This window comes from Borostomias antarcticus (assembly GCF_949987555.1).
Source record: "Borostomias antarcticus genome assembly, chromosome: 7".
Lineage (NCBI taxonomy): Eukaryota > Metazoa > Chordata > Actinopteri > Stomiiformes > Stomiidae > Borostomias > Borostomias antarcticus.
Window position 1 is genome coordinate 9,351,566 of NC_140240.1, and position 20,000 is coordinate 9,371,565.

The following is a 20,000-nucleotide window of genomic DNA, read 5'->3' on the forward strand; positions in this document are numbered from 1 at the left end:
TAGGCGAGCATAATCTCTCAGCATGAGCTCAGCAAAGCTCACACTTCACTATCGACCAGAGCTGTTGTACAACATTTCTAAAGACATCCCTCTGCTCCCAGACTGAGCCAGTGGTCCATGGGCCAGATCCACGTCAATGCAATTAGTCCGATTCGCTCTCCAGTCTCTCCTACCAGGGGTCTCTGCTGCTAGAGCTCAAGCGAAGCCCCCTAATCACTTTGGTATAGATCTGACTGAGAGGCATCATTTGGCTCAACACCGCACAGACAGCTTGTTGATCTTTGGCAGGAAGTAGCTTATGTTCTCACTTTCGATTCAGGTTTAAGGTCAGACTATGTGGCGAGGTGGTGGATATATACTCAGGCAAGAAGCCTAATACGCTCCTCTGTACTGTAGCCCACTCTCAGAGACAAATCATCAAAAAGCTGGCGCTTGCCTGGTCAACCATCCCAAGCTCTCCCACACAACTTCCCTTCTCCGTTCCCTACACTGGCTCCCCGTAGCGGCTTGCATCCAGTTTAAAACGCTCATACTAGCCTACAAGGCAATGAAAGGGACAGCTCCCTCCTACCTCCAGGCCATGGTACAACCCCCCGCCCCGCCCCCCCGCCCCCCCCCCGACCACAACGTTCTGCTACCTCAGGGTGACTGGTTGCCCCATCACCTCGAGGCCCGATCGACACAGTCACAGCTCTTTTCTGTCCTGGCCCCGCAGTGGTAGAACTGCCCACTGACACCAGGACAGCCTATCTTTCACTGCAGCCCATCTTTCAAGTACTGGAAAGCACCTATTGTATTATATTTTGCAGCTCTTGCACTTTGGCTTCAGCACTACATTATGCTCTTAGTCACTTGTTTAGAAAGGAGATGCACTTTGTGAGTTCTGGCGAGTAGTAGTACACTACCTACGTTAAATGCAATTATTGTAAGTCACTTTGGATAAAAGTGTCTGCTAAATGACTTTAATGTAATGCAATAATGTGATCAACTTTGCCCATTACAGTACCATCATAAAGTAGAATTGATGAGAAAAAGACCAGACAATAGACACTACATATGGTATGAACGACCTACCTGGAGTTTCTCTTCCAGCCAGTTACCTATGAGGACTTTGTTGGTGTATTTCTGTTCTATCCTCCAGCCAGGCTGACTCCACTTGTCGTAATCCTTCTCCCTCTTGCTGTACATGGCGTCTCACACACACTGTCAGAGCTGGTGCTCTGGAGGGGTTCTGTCGTCTCGTACTAGAGCGCAGATAGACAGACAGACAGACAGGCAGACAGACAGACAGACATACGTGTCGTTGAGGCATTCCACCTGCAGCCATTGTGACACACTGTACGCACAGGAGTGTGTCTGTGGGGGGAGGAGTTCTATCGCTATGGATACACCAAACATTCTATCTGTGACAGGCTATTTATGTAGCATTTTTCCAAACAGGGTTACAAAGTGCTTCACCAACAAAATAAAACAATTAAAATAACACAAATAAACATTGTAAGAGAAAAAAATAAGCACTAACAACATCATCATAAAATACAGCAAAAGGGAAGAAAGCTATGAATTAAATAAAACACAAATAAAACTGACATAAATTAGAACTACTATGAAAAAGCTTTAACATAAAAAAAAAAAATTTGATTAGAGACTTAAAATATGATAGAGATTTAGCTTGTCTGAGACTCTCAAGCAGGGAGTTCCACAATTGAGGGGCCCATAAAGCAAAAGCCCTGTCCCCTTTGGTGATAAGGCATATTTTCAGAAAAACCAGGAGACCCCTACCTGATAATCTCAGGCTACGCTTAGGCTCATAGGGGACTAACAGGTCTGAAATATAACTTGGAGCCAGACCATGCAGAGCTTAAAGTTATCAGTAATCTTTAAATCAACTCATTTTGTGTCATTTTATGTTATTGTTAGTTTATGTTGTATACACATAATGAGTATTGTTTGTTTGCTTTCAAGAAATAAACATTTAAACAGTAATTTAGCTGTCTTTAATGTCAAACACAACAAAGTTTTAAGGAACATCAACAAATGAATGCTCATATAGACATAATCAGTGATTGTCACTTCAGTCCACGTGCACATCAATAGAACCAGTCTAGGTGAATTGACTAGTATTAGATATTATTATGTACTATATAATATAGTAGTATGAATCAAAGTGTTTTGACAAAGCTAATGACGCTATCAGCCACCCGCGTAGCAGAAGGAAAGGTCAGACAGCCCTGGTTGATAAAGTTAACCATGCCATGGAAACCATCTGTCACATGATTCCAGGTCACAGCCAATCCCAGGTCGAGCAGACGCTTCCTGTAAAGAACCCCGTCGTCCCTCAGGACGTCATACTCGCAGGTGAGAATGAAGGTGGGCGGGGTCAGGCGGAGGACGTCGTCGTCGGCCAATAACGGCGAGACCTCCGGGTCCAGCCCCGCTCTAACGAGGTGGTACACCTCCCCGTCGTACTGGGTGGCGGGCGGGCGGCGGTAGCCCCGAGCCAGACTCTCCGGCGGCAGGTTGGCTGGGGAGAGCCAGTCCCGGTAGCGCTGGCTGAGCTCGGGGGCCACGTGGCGCCCCTTCAGCACGTCCTGGCACACGGACGCATCCCCGTTGAGGTACTGCAGGAAGTAGAACGCCACGCGGCCACGGAACAATACAGGCACGGCACGGTTCTGTTGGTAAGAGGGCAGGTTGAAATCTGCCATCTGCAGGGCTGGGTAGATAAGGACCTGAGCACAGGGAGCAGGCAGATGCCCTCCCTTCTTCTTCGCCAGGCGCTGGCAGAGCGCGGCGGCCAGGTTCGCCCCGGTACTGTCGCCACTGACCGCCACCCTGGCTGGGTCCACGCAGAACTCCGCCTTGGCCGCAGACAGGAAGTGACACGTCGCGGCCTCGCAGTCGTCCAGCTGGGCGGGGTACCGGTGTTCAGGGGCGAGGCGGTACCTGAGAGTGGGGGGAGAGAGGGTGGGTGGGTGGAGAGAGGGTGGGTGGGTGGAGGCGACCAGTCACATCCTGTGCCACTTTGCAGCCAAATTGAGCTGAAGCTGTGTTGATTTGGCTGGGGAGAACGGCTGAAGGGAGATTTACGGAGGGGAACTTACCCGACGGAAACCACCGTGGTTTCAGCCTCCTTGGCGATGTACCTGCAGAGCTCATCAGACTCATCTAACCAGCAGCCACAAAAAAAGAGTTAGTTTAGAGTAAAAAAGACACCAGCGTTGCACGACAATAATTCTCATCTAATTAGTGAAGGGGGCGCATTCATTAGTTTATTGATGTGGTGCTAAGCCGAAAATAACTATTTACATTGTTTAACATGACATTCATCAACTGAGTAAAGGCTCTGTACATAAGTGTGTTAGCTCGTCCGACACCGTACCGATACTGCCCATCACCCAGCCGCCGCCATGGAAGTACACCAGACCCCTCCTCGGGCCCTCAGAGCTGGCCTTGGGCTCGTACACTCTCACAGGTACCTCAGAGAACCTCAGGTCCCTGACGCGAAGCCCAGGGGGAACCGGGTTGGCCCGGACAAGGAAGCGGGCTCTGAACCAGCGGGTGAAGCTTACCTGGCGACACAGGCCAAGACGCTCTAGGATCCGACCCTATAGAAGGGTGGGGGAGAGGGTGTGGAGGATTGAGTCAAAAACGGTCAATAACTGAGACTAAACTCTGTTTAATAAAGGTATAAATATGATCATAATCCGAGTTTATACTTTTATTTATGAGAAAACTAGATTTGAACTAGATGAAGTATTGATTTGCCCAGTCATCCATTCATCTGTTGAATTAATCTGTAAGTCAGTGCTACGTTGTTTAGCATGGCATTATGAAGTGAAAGTAAGATGACCTTTGGAAATAATTAAATTCACTTTGCAATAGCTACCCCAGGGACACAGCTAAGTCTAGCTGCTGTGGAACTTATCATTAAAGTGTTCCTGAGTGCTCTTATTCAAACAATTCAACAATGACTTTGAATTTATCAGTGCATGGATAGGGGACATACAGTAAAGAGGACAACCACAACTAGGCATAGCTCTTTCTAATAGACCTGCTAATAAAATACTGCAATGTTTTTCTTTACACAAAGGAATAAGACATTCATTATTTCAGCAGAGACATGATTCTACTTGCAGAAAAACATAACATAATAAGCAGTAACAATTTCACAGACAGATTTACTCACCACGATCGCTATGCCAACAAACAGGCCGTGAACTACATGCAGTTTCCCTCGATTTGCAACCCCGCAAGGAATGTCTGAATTCATCAGCTCCGAATACACAAGGCCAATTACCAGGAGGAGCAAGGCTGCTGTGAGAGCAGCCAAGCCAATTATTAAAATCGCAGTGCCGATGTCCATGGTGCCTCTGGCTTGATCTACTATGTGTGAGGGTCATTACAGGTAGACATTTCACCCACTGGTTTTCTCCACTCCTCCCACGTCTTCATGTGTCACCTTGTCTGACCTCTCTTGTGCTTAGAGGGTACATTCAGCTGCCAGTCAATCAGTCTCCATGGACTATTCATTCTACTAATTAACAGTATGAACTGTGTGGGCACAGAGTGAGGTAATTGCATGCTTATTAGTGAAATAAACACTGCTCATTCCGTGGTATTATTATTTGTTATTCATAATGATCATGATAATGATTTGCCCTGACTGTATTGAGAGGTGCTTGTGGTTGCTATGAGCTCAGTGTTCAGGCTCACTGCTTCTACGTCCAGTTCCAGATGAATACCCCAATCTCATATTAGTCCAGGGGACAATACTGATATTTTCCACGCAAGGTGACCAAACAATTTGGGTATTTTTGTCTTCCTACAGTACATGTCACTAGTTAATATTTTGGTATGAGAACTAACCCTGCCTATCTAGTAGCTTAATTATAATCATCCTATCAATCATCCTTAATGATATTACGATCCCCTCAACAAACACCCCCCCCCCCCCCCCCCACCTGTCCTGTAATTATAAAATAACAAAACCCTGATTACTGTATATCTTTTTTTTTCTTCTTTTACTTCTAGAGAATTATGGATCCGGATACCAGTGGTCTTACAAACAATGAATATATCTCCAATGTGTTTTATCTTTCATTCACATAGCTACTGTACACATAGACGTTGGTATTAGGTTACAAAGTTAACCCTTTAAATGCACAAGCTATGCAAACCTGTTAATGCATAACATGTAGTCCAGGGGCCAATCCAGATTTTGGTCCAAACATTAGTGGTACCAGAATGTTAAAAGTGTCAATATGAAAACATGAATACATGATAACCTATCCAGCCTTGTAGCTTAATGACTTTTGTTAGAGAAAATGCATTCACACAGGTGACAAACCATATACGTGTCATGTGTAACAAAACATTGAGACACTTGAATGGCACTCAGAGAGCACAGGCCTCCGATGAGTGCATGTGGTCAGCATGTACAGTGACATTAGGGTGCCAATGCTAAGAGGCAAAAAATGTCAAAAACATCCTGGTGGTGCATCACCGTTGCAGTTTATGAGCAGCTGGGTTTAACACAGCTGGGGTCAGCTGAATGAGTGTTTGTCAGCTCTGCTCTCTGAGCTACCTAGCTAGCCAGATATGACAGGACCGACAGAGTAATCTAGCTACCTTTAGCTATGAGCATAACTAGCTAATTAAAAGCATTTGATTTTCTGCATGATTAAACAATTCCAAATGAATAGAGGTGAATGGGCATTCATGTGGCTCCCTCTTTAGGTCGGTGCCAGCGGGGGGCAGTTAAGTGTACTCTGGGCGGGGGGCAGTTCGGTGTACTCCAGGCTCTAACCCCGCACTTTGTGTCTCTAGAGCCCCTACACAGGGAGCTCAACGTTCTGTTTTAATTTGTGTAGTTCAGCCCTGCTCCAAAATTAAATGGGTTCTAAATTTTCCCATGCAACAATCTGACTTCCAAACCAGACAGCTGAATTTGTGGCGCAGAGGTGGAGTGCCTTTGGGCTACCCTAAACTAAATTGACCAAATGTGCTGTTTAAAATATGTGTGCAAACAGCTGTCTGGTGAATGAACAGAAGAGAAATTGGGAGGGTAAATGCTCAGAGCTCATCCAGATAACAGGTGAGAGTATCAAAGCGCTGATGTGTGCCGGTCTTTCTGTCTGTCTCGGTATGCCTGTCTTTCTGTCTGTCTCTGTATGCCTGTCTTTCTATCTGCCTGCCTGCTTGTATGTCTGTCTATCGCTCTGTGTCAATAAAAAGGAGACCTCCGAAGTGTGTGGCAGGGACTAAACACCATGACTATACGGGATCTCCATCCTCCCAGGAGGTGTAGATGCTGCTCTCGTGAACAGCCTCAACACTTGCACACTTTGAGACCAACAATGGCCGGATGGCTGTCGCACCTCAGGCGGAGGAGAGCCGAAGGGAAAAGAGAGCAGTCACTCTCTCTGAACATGACGTCAGAAGGGTGAACACCAGGAAAGCTGTGGGACCAGACGGTATTGCAGGGCGGGTCCCCAAGGCGTGCGCCGACCAACTGGCTCTGTTCACAGTAATATTCAACCTGGCCCTGGCCCAGTCCACCGTCCCCACATGCTTCAAGAAGTCCTCCATCATCCCCGTACCGAAGAAGCCAAGACCAGCCCGCCTCAATGACTACAGCCCGGTGCTTTGAGAAGCTGGTCAAGGAACATGCAATCTGCTCCTCACTGCCCAGCACACTGGACCTTCTATTCTGTTCACATACAGACTCAACAGATCCAAGGAGGAATAGCTCACATCCTACGCACTACCCTATCCCACTTAGACAAGAGCAAGGGGGATGTGTCGGGTTATGCGAGACTGCTGTTCATTTACTACAGTTCATCTTTCAATACCCAGACTCAACACCAAGCTCAGTGTCCTGGGGCAAAACAACGCCTTCTGCAAGTGGTTCCTGGACTTCTTGTCAGACAGACCCTAGGTGGTGAAGGTAGGCAACCACACCTCATCCTCCCTCACGCTCAACACAGGAGCCCCCCAGGGCTATGTGCTGTCCCCACTACTGTACTCCCTGTACATGCATGACTGTACAGCCACCTTTGACTCCATACCATTGTTTGCCGACGACACACAGGCTTGATCTCCAACAATGATGAGAGGACCTAAGAGAGAGATGAGGCTCCTGACCCAGTGGTGTCAGGAAAACAACCTCCACCTGAACATCAGCAAGACAAAGGAGATGCTGGTGGACTTTGGGAGGAAGCAGGAGAGGAACTACACCCTCCTAATCATCAACAGGACCCCTGTAGAGAGAGTGGACAGCTTCAAGTACAGTACCTTGGTCAATACACATACACGTGGTGAGGAAAGCATGTCAGAGACTGTACCACCGCAGACAACTGAGGAAAATCACAGCATCCCACCACATATGACAGAGCTTTTACTCATGTGCGATCGAGAGCATCCTGACTGGGAATATTACCACCTGGTACGAGAACAGCAGTTCTCTTCATGGCCCTACAGAGAGTGGTATGGTCAGGTGAATGCACCTCCGGGGGGCCACTCCCCCACCTCGAGGACATCTACATCAGAAGATGAAAGACCAATGACAGGATCCTGAAAGACCCCAGCCACCCAGGCAACAGACTGTTCTCTCTGCTAAGGTCAGGGCAAAGATGTCGCACACACATGGCTGACTTCACAAATGCTCTTCTGGATGAATAGGCAAAAATTCCCTCCCACACACACACTCCAAACTCTTGTAGAATGCCTTCCCAGAAGAGTGGAAGCTGTTACACTGTAGATACAAAGGCGGGGGCGGGGGGGGGGGGACAACTCCATATTGATGCCTATGAATTTAGAATGGGATGTCATAAAAACTATTGTAGGTGTAATGTGTAGGTGTCCCAATACAAAACAACGACAAACATCTTTATTTTCCACATGGTGAGGGGCAGCACATCACACGGTGTAGGCGGTGAAACACACACAGACACAAAATGGCTGGAGCATCCACTGATGAAACTTCTCTCTGCTCTTAACCCATCCCAACATCCTTCCCCCAAGGGCAGCCGGGAGCAGACAGTAGCCAACGTGCATGGGATGCGCCCCTGAGACAAACCAAGTGCTCCTGTCCGTCTTCGCCAGGGACGGACAGCATATAGCGATCTGTTCTTCTGCATGTTTTTCGTATTGGGTTCTTTGTGGGGGAAACCCTTGTGACTACGGAGAGAATATGCAAAATCTGCACAGAAAGGCCTGAAGACCTTCTTGCTGTGAGGCGACAGTACTAGGTACCGCGCCACCGTGCTACACGTGAGCGATTTTTGGGGTGCAGTGTCTTGCTCAAGGACACTTTGGCACACTCCGGAAGCTGGGATCGAACCGGAGATCGAACCTTGCGATCCCCAGCTGGCTGCTCTACCTCCTGAGCTACGTGCCGCCCCATATATTTTGTCCATACAGTGTACGTATGAAGTTAAGGTTTGTTAATGTTTAGTGCTAGTGCCTATCATACTGCAGAACATGTTTAGTATTGCTGCATTCGTCATCATAGGTTGTCGTTATAGGTTGAGAACTTTGTGCCAGTCCAAACCCTGTGTCTCTGTGACCTTCCCATGTTGTGATATGGGCGTTTCAATTAAATTTTTCACTCCTGAGCCTAAGTGTAAAAACGAGGAGGTGAATTGCCGGCCATGCTTGAGAGACATGAGGAGGAGAGATATGGGGAGGAGAGACATGAGGAGGAGAGACGGAAAGGAGAGACAGCATTGTTTGAATTTCTGGAGGTACCATTCTAATCTAAGTGGTATTTACAGGAAGAAAAAAAAAAAGAATGTTTTGGGGACCCAGAGGAAGTTATAGGGGACCTTTAACAAAATAAGTTGACCTATATGGGTAAACAAAAATGTACTTTGTACGTATATTTGTACCTATATGGGTAAACGTAAACACACAGTAAGTAATACAAAAATGGAATGTCTTCATAAAGTAATGAAAATAATCTATCTTGCACACTCATGCTCAAATGTTGACTTTTACTAGACAACACTTTGTGCCTCTGCTTTTCGTCAGGTCAACTTACAAACAGTGTGTGTCACACCCATAAAAATAGATGACCACAGGACATCTATTAAAGTCTATTCTAGTAAAAGTCAACATTGGAGCATAAGAGTGTGTGGGCCGGGTTCTACTCTTTTCATTATGATCCTTACCTAACCCAGGACCCCGATGAGTGATGTGTGGATCTTTTCAACATTTCATGTTCATAAAGTAAGTAAGTAAGTAAGTAAGTCATGATTTGTGGTATTTTTTAATTATTGTAAGTCACTTTGGATAAAAACATCAGCTAAATGGCTGTAATGTAATGGTAATGTTTGACCCATGCTGTGCATTAGAAGGGGTTTGCATAGCTTGTGCATCAAAGGGTTACAGTAGGCTGTGTAACTTAATACCAATGCTTGAGTGTATGTGAAAGATAAAACACATTGGATATATGATCGTTGTTTTAGTTTAGTTTAGTTTATTCGACATATCAGTTTAAAATACATGTCTTGCATTAAAACAAATATCAAGGATAGCACAAAAAAGTTGTGGACTTATTTCCGTTGGGGTCCTTGGTCTCAACATAAAACACTTAAAACATACACACATACATAACATGTTTGCAAGACCATTGGTTTACAGACATATTGTCCAGAAGTCAAAATAAATAATACATGCAAGAATCAGGGTTTTGTCATTTTATATGAGGGCGGGTTTGTTTATAGAGTGATTACAATCATTAAACTATTAGATAGGCAGGGTTATCATACTTTACCAAAATATAAACTAGAGACAGATAGGAAGACAAAAATACCAATATTCTTTGGTTACCTTATGTGGTACCAGAATCTGGATTGCCCCCTGGACCATAACATCCAATACCCAACTACGGTATCTACAGACACACTCTGGCTTTAGTTATACTGTAAGGGCTTATGCAGCAGGTATACTCTGTTCTGTGTGTAATGTAGTGAGCATGTGAGGAGGCTCTTGTCTGAACTTTCAGGGCCCATCTGTAGATGGCAGTGATGGCTCGAGAGATAGCAAACCAGCCTCTGACACACAACCTCAAAAGAACCAAGACATCAGAATACATGATAGCCTATAGGACACCACACCATCTCCAACATCACCACAACTCTCACTATATATAAAATAGAACATTCTGATTTTCATCTGGTTGATGTGAACATCCATGAATTTTTGTTGATCTGAATTTAAAACCATTATGAATTTATTTTGTATTTTGTTCCAATAAATGACTAAGAAAGTGACAGCATCTGGAGCTGTTTTCCAGTACTAGCCAACCCTCCTGCAGTCCCTCAGTCTCACAGTCTTTCTGAGCCTAGCACAAAGCATCCATTGTGAGTCTGCTCTTTAAAGCCATCCCAGGTTCTGAAAAAGCCCTCAGCCTTTCAGCTATACACAGTTACAAAAAATTGCAGAGCCCAGGCCAAAAATCACAGACTGGAATCTCATCTGCAGCCCTTGAATTCACATGATTTGTTCGGGGAGGCTTTCACGCTGGTTTCTGTCCCTTTCCCTGCCAATCTCGGAGACCCGTTTCCCAAACTACACTGTATCTAATGTTCAATCTGGCTGCCACAACAGGCAAAAATAACCATTTATCAACACACACAAGACTGCATGCAATTTGTGCAAATCTTTTTTTGGCCACACACACACCTGTTATAATAAGTGAAAAGTGTGGTGTAGTGGTGGTGGTGTGTGTGTGTGTGTGTGTGTGTGCTTCTGCAAGTGTGTGTGTGTGTGTGTGTGTGTGTGTGTGTAAGAGAGAGAGAGAGAGAGAGAGAGAGAGAGAGAGAGAGAGAGAGAGAGAGAGAAAGACTTACCAATTTACACTGGCCCCCTGATCATAACCAGACCCTCAAATCAATTCCGAAGAACTAAGTGTTGCTCATCAAAGTGTTTTAAGATACAGTACAACTTTAAGGAAAACACCTCTCGCTTGCAGAAGATGAGCTATTCAGTGTGACTTCACAGTCAACCGCGGCTGTAGCGACGACGAGACGGTGGGTGGAGAGACGCTCAGAGACAACCACTCACAGCAGACACACAGTAAAGCAACATATCCCTACCCGGTCAACCTGTCAATCAGGATTACTGCTCATACAAAACTCCCTTCATGTCCAGGTCTCCTCAGCACTGCTGGGGCGGGCAGTAAATGGTAAAGTCAGCTATAGCAGTCAGAGCAAAGACGGTATAGCGTTTACGTCTAGGACACGACAGTATTGGAGCACAACACCGAACACAGCACTTGTAAGCGATTCAGTAGCGCACGTAACCGAGACAAGTCGCGCTCTTTTCATACTAGTTCCACGTTTATTACCGGCGTTATGAACTCTAAAATACACTATTGACAGTAAGCGAGTGGGCTAACATGTCAGAACTTCTTGAATTCGCGGGATTGTTTTGTTTTCCGCTGGAAGAATATCTTTCATGAAACCTCGATTCGGCTGCAAATTATATTGGTTCCAGACGGATAATTCAAAGAAGCACTTTTGAACTCTTGCCTGGCCAGGACATTGAAATTGGAGGTTTAACGCGTTACCTCCCAAGAGCTCGCGAACGCGTAAAACGGACACTTCGGCTCCCAACGTTAAAGCAAAATGGATTTGAAAAGTTTGGGTTCTATGGTGCTTCTCCCCATGCAGATAATCTACTACATTGTCAAGGCGAGCGTGTTCTCACTACTACCGAGCAAGAGGAAGGACTTGTCCCAGGAGGTAGTGCTGATCACGGGCGGGGGACGAGGCATCGGCCGTCACCTGGCCCAGGAGTTTGCCAAGCAGGGGGCGAAAAAGGTAAATACCTCCACAGTGCATTCCATAACACGCCAGTAACTTGTCGATGTTTGAGTTCATCCTGAATGAGGTCATCTATGAAGCCTGTTTGCTCTCCACACCTGCCTGATTATAGGCTACATTATACACCTGGTGGTGGACATGCGTCTTGGTTTGATTACAAGTTTGCAATCAGGATAAATCACGTACGGATGTTAGAGACTCTCATCATTAATTTGGACGACATTGTTCTATAGGTCATTGAATGGGTCTATTCCTGTGCTCTTTACAGGTAATCCATATAAACTGCATTTTAAATACCCATCACCCCCACCCCACACACCCACACACACCCTTACTAGACGCCCCCCCCCTCCCCTTGGCGTTATTGTGAGGACCGGAGAGTTCATCCTCTTGTTCTTGGAATCTATTGTATTCGCTGCAGCATGAAGGCAGGGGTCATGACCTCAGAGGACCAGTGAGATCGCAGGACACTGACGACCTCCCTTTTTGGTTCAAGTTGCACAACAGTGGGGTTCAATCAGAGGGCAGGGATCCAAAATGTTATAGGCTGCATATCTGTGACATCATAGACAAGCACGGGCAGAACCCTGGTTAGCCGAACTCTGACCGGCCAGCCGGAGATGATACCAGGCTTCATTCATCATCATTAAACCACCTGAATTATGCCTGTATAGGCTTATGTAAACAAAGCCTACCCAACTAGGCTAGATAGCCTATGTTGCCTGGCAACCATTTGATACAGAACAATAGCCTATCGCGGAAGGTTATGTAAATACTAAAATGATAAGAAGGATCGGTAAATAAATGATTGAATTACTACTGTGTGTTTTTTGTGAATATATATGTAGTAACCGTTGTTACTACATCGCATCGGGCCTAACAACGCCCCATAGCTGTTGTAAAATCCCATGTAGTCTAACCCACTGCCTCGTGGTCAATTGCTTAATTTTCGAATAGAAGCCTGCAGAACTGACCTTGCTGAGTAAGTACAATTAATGTTTCTCAGCTTCAATGCGTGTTTTGTACTGTATGGGCGAGTTGTATCGTCTAGAAACATGTTAAGCATGATTTTAAGTTACAAAATAAGAGAGAGAGATACATCTCCAATCTCCAATGCCAGCGCAGCAAAGGGATGGATGGATGGATGAGATGGATGGATGGATGCTTTTTGATATCCCCAGGGGGATATCCTATATACTGTTGAATAAAACTCAAGATTTCCAATATCTACAATCTAGTCAGAAGAGCATCATATCTGTTCTGACTGACTTTGTGCTTGATATGAACCAAACTCCTCAAAGCAACACGGCATGTTTGTGGCTGCCTGCCTCCTCGTCACTATCCAAAGCACGCACCCGGACCTAAATAGCCTGTCTCTTCCTCCACCGTCCCTCCTTCCCATGAAGGAGTAGCTGCTCGGGCTTGAAATGTCCCAAATGTCCCAGTGACTACATTGACGGGCCTTGTGCGCCAGCCACATACTCACGCGAACTGCAGGCCCCACCGTGACCCCTCCCAGCTCTGCTATGTGTACCAAGCGTGCAAGTGGCCCAACGTGCCACAGCTGAGCGTTTAAAGAACCTCTGTGACGGAGTGTTCGATCTCCTAGCGCTGTAAATGTTTTATCGTACTTAAATTCTTCAGACTTGAGAGATTATTCTTCAGAAAAAAAGGGAAAAAAAATAACAAGACACTTCATTTCCAACTTTTTACCGTGGCATTCGTGGTTATTTCTTTGAACTTCTTGAACTCCTGAGATCTGGCCCAGGTCTTTGGGGTTGTTATTTCCTGCATTTTTACGAACCCATGCCCCATTTTTCCAAACAAAATGCTCCTTGCCTCCCTCTTCCTTTCATTGTTGCCTCCTCAAGGGAGGACGGGGTGGGGGTTACAGGAGAGAGGGAAGCTGTGGGTTTTAAAAGCTATACTATGCAGCTGCACCACAAAGGATGTGACCAGGCTTTTCAACACCCCCCTATTGTTGGGCATTATCAAGGTGTGAAGGCTCTGAACACGGCACCTGCGCCTGAGCGCCTAACAATTACTTGCTTGGCATAAAGAGGTGCTGAAAAGAAGTAGGGCGTTCGCGGTGAATAGGTCCCCCAGAGCCCCCCAGTCCAGCCCAGGCCTGAGGCCCGCCCTGACTGGCATGTGGAGTTTCTCTCTTTCTCTCTCCGGGGCTTTGGTGTATTCACATACTTCATGGGGACTAGCTGTAGCCATACTGGTGCAGGAATGCAGCCGGGGAGATTCAGAGCTGGGAGACAGAGAGGGGGGGTGTAGAGACAGAAGAGAGGGAGGGATGGAGGGAGGGAGGGAGGGAGGGAGGGAGGGAGGGAGAGAGAGAGAGAGGGAGGGAGAGGCCTTGTGTCTCATCATGGAGGGAGGCAGCCACTGCAGACACAATCAGCCAGAATGAGTTGTAACAGCAGCAGCCAAGTTCAGAGAAGAGAGAGAGAGAGAGAAAGAGAGAGGAAGAGAGAGAGAGCTTCCTTCCAGGACAGTTTTACAGTAGTTGAGTGATTTAGAACTTAAAGCAGCATTATTCAAATGGCTCTTCTCAATGCTCTCATTGTGATCATAAATAAATAATGCCAAAGGCCGTGGATAACAGGGCAATTTAGCTCCTCTGTTGGCAATTTGATATTTTGTGCCATGGTCTTTTGAGAAGAATACCCTTAGGTTAATTGTGGGTGTGTGTGTGTGTGTGTGTGTGTGTGTGTGTGTGTGTGTGTGTGTGTGTGTGTGTGTGTGTGTGTGTGTGTGTGGGCGTGTGTGTGTGGAGGCGGGAAGCACACCGCTCCCAGCTGGGTATTGCCCTGCCAGTGACCCGGCTGTCTCCGCACTAATTAGACAGCGACATGCGACTGCCTCCTGAACTCCTGGTGCCCCCTCTCTGTCCCCCTCTCTGCTCCTCTTCTGTCCTCTCTCTTCTCCTCTCTGTCCCCCTCTCTTCTCCTCTATGCCCTCCCTCTTCTCCTATCCTCCCTCTCGCCTCTCCTCTCTGCTCCTCTCTCTCTGCTCCTCTCTGCCCTGTCTCTCTGCTCCTCTCTCTCTGCTCCTCTCTGCCCTGTCTCTCTGCTCCTCTCTGCCCTGTCTCTCTGCTCCTCTCTCTCTGCTCCTCTCTGTCCTGTCTCTCTGCTCCTCTCTGCCCTGTCTCTCTGCTCCTCTCTCTCTGCTCCTCTCTGCCCTGTCTCTCTGCTCCTCTCTGCCCTGTCCGTCTGCTCCTCTCTGCCCTGTCTCTCTGCTCCTCTCTGCCCTGTCTCTCTGCTCCTCTCTCTCTGCTCCTCTCTGCCCTGTCTCTCTGCTTTTCTGCACCCCCCACTGTCCCTCTAGTCTCCCCTGCCATGGATGTGTGAAGGGGAGGGACATTCAGACCAGATACCCAGCAGCAGAGTGCTGGAGTCTTCAGACAGATGATAAGAAAGCACCCCAGACAACAGTTAGAGCAATGCATCTTGAGTTGAATTTATTGAGAGGATACTAGCACCTTGAGATGTGGCATCTCATTTCCGAGGGGGTCCTATATTTACCTATACAACGTTATCAGACATACAGACAAAGCAGAATTACTTAACAGTACAGTACAATGCAAATACACAGATACGCTCGGCTCGCTCACCCTCTACTGTCCACACCCCCAGACCTCAGCTATTGGACAAGGAAATTGGCGCCAATGACCATAATAAATCAAATACATCAGCAAAGACTCACCTGAGCCTGACTCGCAACAAGCACTTGCTTATATACAGATACAACAACAGTCCTTACACTACACTAGGATCTCTGTGGCTTGATGGATTGAAGCCTCTTCAAAGTAATAATTTAATGTTTTTTTCAGGGAGACCGTGTGGGGGGTGATTGATGTGAGAGCAACCAGAAATGTGTTGTGATAGCATATTGGTTCTTTGTTGTTTGTCCATATGGCGGGTGTTGTGAGACAGGTGATAAGCTTAATGAATGAGCCCCCCCTTCCCCCCGTTAGAGGGTTGGTTTTAATGAGAAATGTCAGGTTTATTTGTTATGGTGAAATCCTATTAAAGGCTCTCACTCATTTATCAGGCTGGCTGAAGGCCCATCTACTCCTACTGATTATTCAAGCTGACTTGCAAATGAAGCAAACAGAGAAGTAATTGAGGGAAACTCAAACAAAGGCTGTTCAGTAGGAAAGACAAACATTTGAGGACTTCGATCTGATAAAGTTCCTGCATATCATGCAGATTATGACGACCCCCCCCCCCCCCCCCCCCGCATGAAGTAAGAAAACATTTGACCTCTGGGTCTCCTTCCCCCACCAGGACCTTGTAAGGACAACAGACTGAACCAGGAACATGTGCAGGTTGAGAGAATAGAAATGGCTGTTCAGATCGCTACACTACGTCCCGTCGCACTTTGATACTTCCATGTGTCATGCAATAACAACAACCAACACAAAGTGAAAACACACACACACACAGGGTAGGATCACTTTCAAGAGGACTTTTTTGCTCAAATATTAACCTTGGTCATGGGCGAGTAGCCAGCCAGCCAGCCCCGCCCCTGCCCCCCACAGCCCCCCCACCCTCAGCACTTTGCACACGCAGCGCTGTGTTTTCAGACGCCTGGGCAGGAATGACGGGACTCATCTGCCCAGCGGCCCATGTAATCTCCCCCAGAATGTGTGTGTTTGAGAGATGAGGAGGGCTCACCCCTCTGATTCATTACCTTTCCCTGACCCCAAAGACTGACAGATCTAATTGCCCAATCACCAGAGCCCCCCCTACACACACACACACACACACACACACACCAACCCCACCCCCTCCTGCACCCTCCTCCCCCGCCCACGTTTCCCTGCTCAAATAGCTGGCCTTCATTTAGTCTGCCGGCCCCATGAAGAGACAGTCCATTCACACAGAACCCCCCCCCCCCCCCCCCCCCCCTTTAATCTTCCTTGAAAAAAGCTATTTGTTGCCGGGAGTCTAAAAACGACCTCTCTGTTCCCTGAATGAAAGAAGGGCTGGGGCTGAATAGATGTCCTCCGCTCCCCCAGGTCTTCCTGGACACACCTCGGCCGTGGGCTGTCCGACCGATTCATGAATAAGCTACATGGGATTGAAAATGAACCGTGGCATTGGGATAATGGGCATAATAACTGACTCTTGAGTCTTACTGTAGTTGATGTTGACAGTTTAGCTTGAGATTTTTTAAAAGGCATATTTTTTGTCACTGCCGCTACTGTATGTTGGCCTCGTTGTATTCAAATCTTGGGTTGTTTACACTCTGCTACTCTGTGTTGGTCAGGTGATCCTGTGGGGCCGGACAGAACGGTGTCTGAAGGACACGTGCGAAGAGATCTCCCTGACAGGAACCGAGTGCCACTACTTCCTGTGTGATGTGGCCAATCGGGAGGAGGTTTACAAGCAGGCCAAGGTGGTGAGAGAGAAGGTATGTCCATTCATATTTTTATATTTTGCAACACAGTTCATATGACAATACAAGTAAAACAACAACACTTTGAATATTGTTTTTACTGACAATTCGGTACAAGCCAATAAATCAAAGGGTCCCCTACTGGTTGCCTTTGCTCTGTCTCCACGTTCCTAGCCTAGTTCCTAGCTCCTCCTCAGCATCTGGTACATATATCAGCCCTCTAAAGAAAAGTCTGGATAAGATAAGAGTGTTCAGTGTTACTGTCGGTCAGATCCCTAGCTACTGCATAACTCCCAACCTCTTATGACAGGAAACAAATCATGGAGAACATCTTTTTGACATCTCTTTGAGGCGATATAAGACAATAAAAAACATGTTTGCAAAAAAGGAGAATTGGAATCTGCATATTCTGTGGTGTCGTACCTCATAACCTCTGTGTCTGACATCTCATTGGAAAAGAGCTAGGATTGGTTGAATGTGTTTTAGTGACAGTGGCTTTTGTTGTTGTTGTTCTTGACCAGGTGGGGGATGTGACGGTTCTGGTCAACAACGCCGCCGTGGTCCACGGGAAGAGCCTTATGGACAGCGACGACGACGCACTTCTCAAATCTCAGCATGTCAACACTATGGGCCAGTTCTGGGTAAGAGCTTCAGAGGTTTAGACTGAGAAAGAGAGAGAGATTTCCCTGACAGTGCATCACATTTTATCTGTCTATCTTTTCCTCTAACAATACCCCTTGCATGTTGTCATCAAGCACGTGCATTATGGGGGTACCTGTCAATCATTGATTGCTTGGTTTACAGTAATGTGACAGGGTATTTCCAAACTGCCGTAGATTAGAACTCTCTTGGCCCATCAGAGAGAGAGAGAGAGAGTGAGAGAGAGAGAGTGAGAGAGAGAGAGAGATAGATAGACAGAGAGTGAGTATCTGAAACGTAGCAACAGCCTCCCTGGTTGAATAGAGATCAAACGGCCATATTGTATGCAGACAGAAATGCAATTTTAGTTGAAATGGAAACTTAATCCTCGACTCCGCTGTGACCCCTGTCTCCTCTCTCTCTCTCTCTCTCTCTTGTCCTGCTGTATCTCTGTCTTGTATCTCTTATTTCACATGTTTAATGGCACACTCTCTCCCTCCAGACCACGAAGGCCTTCCTGCCAAGGATGCTGGAGCTGCAGCACGGCCACGTGGTCTGCATCAACTCCATCCTGTCCCAGTCGCCCATCCCCGGGGCCATAGACTACTGCACCTCCAAGGCCTCGTCCCTGGCCTTCATGGAGAGCCTGACTCTGGGCCTGCAGGACTGCCCCGGGGTTGGCTGCACCACCGTGCTGCCCTTCCACACCAACACGGACATGTTCCAGGGAATGAGAGTCAGGTGAGCCGGAGTCTCAACACCAGACCCTTGAGAGTTCTTTCTCTGATACACTACATAAGCTACGCTAACTACGTTACTGCATGCTTCAGATCTCTATGGGTCCGGAGATACCAATCAGTAACGACTTTTGCAAACAGGCGTTCCCACCCATAGATGTGCCCAGCCCATCTAACCTGGGCTAACATCTCTCATTTGCTTCTACGACCTGTCACTCTTTCAATTTTGACCCGTCAATACGCCTTCAGTACACCAACTTGGGCGGCGAAGTGAAACAGACTCCTATTATGTAGTATGGGGAGGGCAGCGATTCAACGTAATATTTGAGTCTGGAGAGAGACTAGGTGAGCCGTGACACCACTCAGGGATTCTAAGGGTCATAAGGGGGCTTAGTTCCAAACCTGCCAGAATCACTCTTATGATGCACTAAAATGTATGAACTGCTATATGGCATATTAACATACGACATGGAGCTTCCATTGCAGAGTTTTCCCAACGAGTCGACGTCGCTATAGCATTTCTGTGCTTAAGCGATGCACGTGACACGTGTCCATGTGTGTCCGTCCATTCGTAGCAAGAGTTTTATACCAATCGGGAGTCGCCGATACCGTTGCACACCAGCACTAGAGGGCAGGCATGAGGAAAGCATGGCTGGCTTCAGACATCTCAAGAAGTATAAATGTTACAGCTTAGATATTTACACCATAGGAATCCTGGGAGCCAGATGAACATTTTGAGATATAATATGTTTGTTTAGTTTAAAAACTGTAGGAGGAGGAGGGGTGAAAAGCTAGAAACCGGGTATGAATTTGAACCCAATTCTAACCGAACCGCCGCTAAAGAGGAGCTCTGAACATTCCACCATTCATGTGAATGCGGAGCATGGTTTTCAAACAACACTGAATATTTCAAAAACTATAAATGGCATCACTTAGACATTTGAATGTGAGTGAAAGCATGAACATCTGAACATGTTGGTGTATAATTTGTGAAAGTGCCGTGAAAATTGTACAGTAGATTTGCTCATAAATCTGCGCCGCTTACATCACCACCAGAATTTTTATTCTGACCTCTCCATCCTTGTTGTTGCTTTAGGTTTCCCCAGCTCTTCCCTCCCCTGAAGCCAGAGACAGTAGCCCAGAGGACGGTGGATGCAGTCAGGACCAACACACCCTACATCTACCTTCCCTGGACCATGCGCGCTCTAGTCATCCTCAAAAGGTAGCCTTTACAGTACACTCCCTCCCTGTTACCAATAAAGTCAATGGGCCTCATTCACCAACGAAGTTAATAAGTTCTTAATAAGCATTTCTTCTTAAACCGTACTTACGCCGTTTCTAAGAAAATTCGGGCATTCACCAATGTTTTCTCATCTGGGAT

The 20,000-nt window shown here is 46.8% G+C and overlaps 3 protein-coding genes across 3 annotated transcripts in view; 1 reads left to right on the forward strand and 2 right to left on the reverse strand.

The window, feature by feature from the left end:
* The window catches only part of cfap107 (cilia and flagella associated protein 107), a gene marked incomplete at both ends in the record, with an annotated part of 3,909 nt that extends 2,721 nt beyond the window's left edge, over window positions 1–1,188 (reverse strand). Inside the window, one exon of the mRNA XM_084440918.1 lies at window positions 1,075–1,188. Coding sequence (XP_084297044.1) covers window positions 1,075–1,188 — 114 coding nt within the window. The remainder of the gene's footprint in view (window positions 1–1,074) is intronic.
* Window positions 1,189–2,162: 974 nt separating this feature from the next.
* On the reverse strand, window positions 2,163–4,366 carry aadacl4 (arylacetamide deacetylase-like 4; the record flags this gene model as incomplete). The annotated part of the gene is made up of 4 exons (XM_084440919.1): window positions 2,163–2,946; window positions 3,105–3,168; window positions 3,383–3,608; window positions 4,190–4,366. 4 exons carry the CDS (start codon window positions 4,364–4,366, stop codon window positions 2,163–2,165), a joined length of 1,251 nt encoding a protein of 416 aa, XP_084297045.1.
* A 6,794-nt stretch (window positions 4,367–11,160) lies between these two features.
* dhrs3b (dehydrogenase/reductase (SDR family) member 3b) overlaps window positions 11,161–20,000 on the forward strand; it is an 11,140-nt gene continuing 2,300 nt past the window's right edge. Inside the window, exons 1-5 of the mRNA XM_084441220.1 lie at window positions 11,161–11,828; window positions 17,115–17,258; window positions 17,765–17,884; window positions 18,385–18,623; window positions 19,716–19,841. Coding sequence (XP_084297346.1) covers window positions 11,634–11,828; window positions 17,115–17,258; window positions 17,765–17,884; window positions 18,385–18,623; window positions 19,716–19,841 — 824 coding nt within the window. The 5' untranslated portion in view covers window positions 11,161–11,633. The remainder of the gene's footprint in view (window positions 11,829–17,114; window positions 17,259–17,764; window positions 17,885–18,384; window positions 18,624–19,715; window positions 19,842–20,000) is intronic.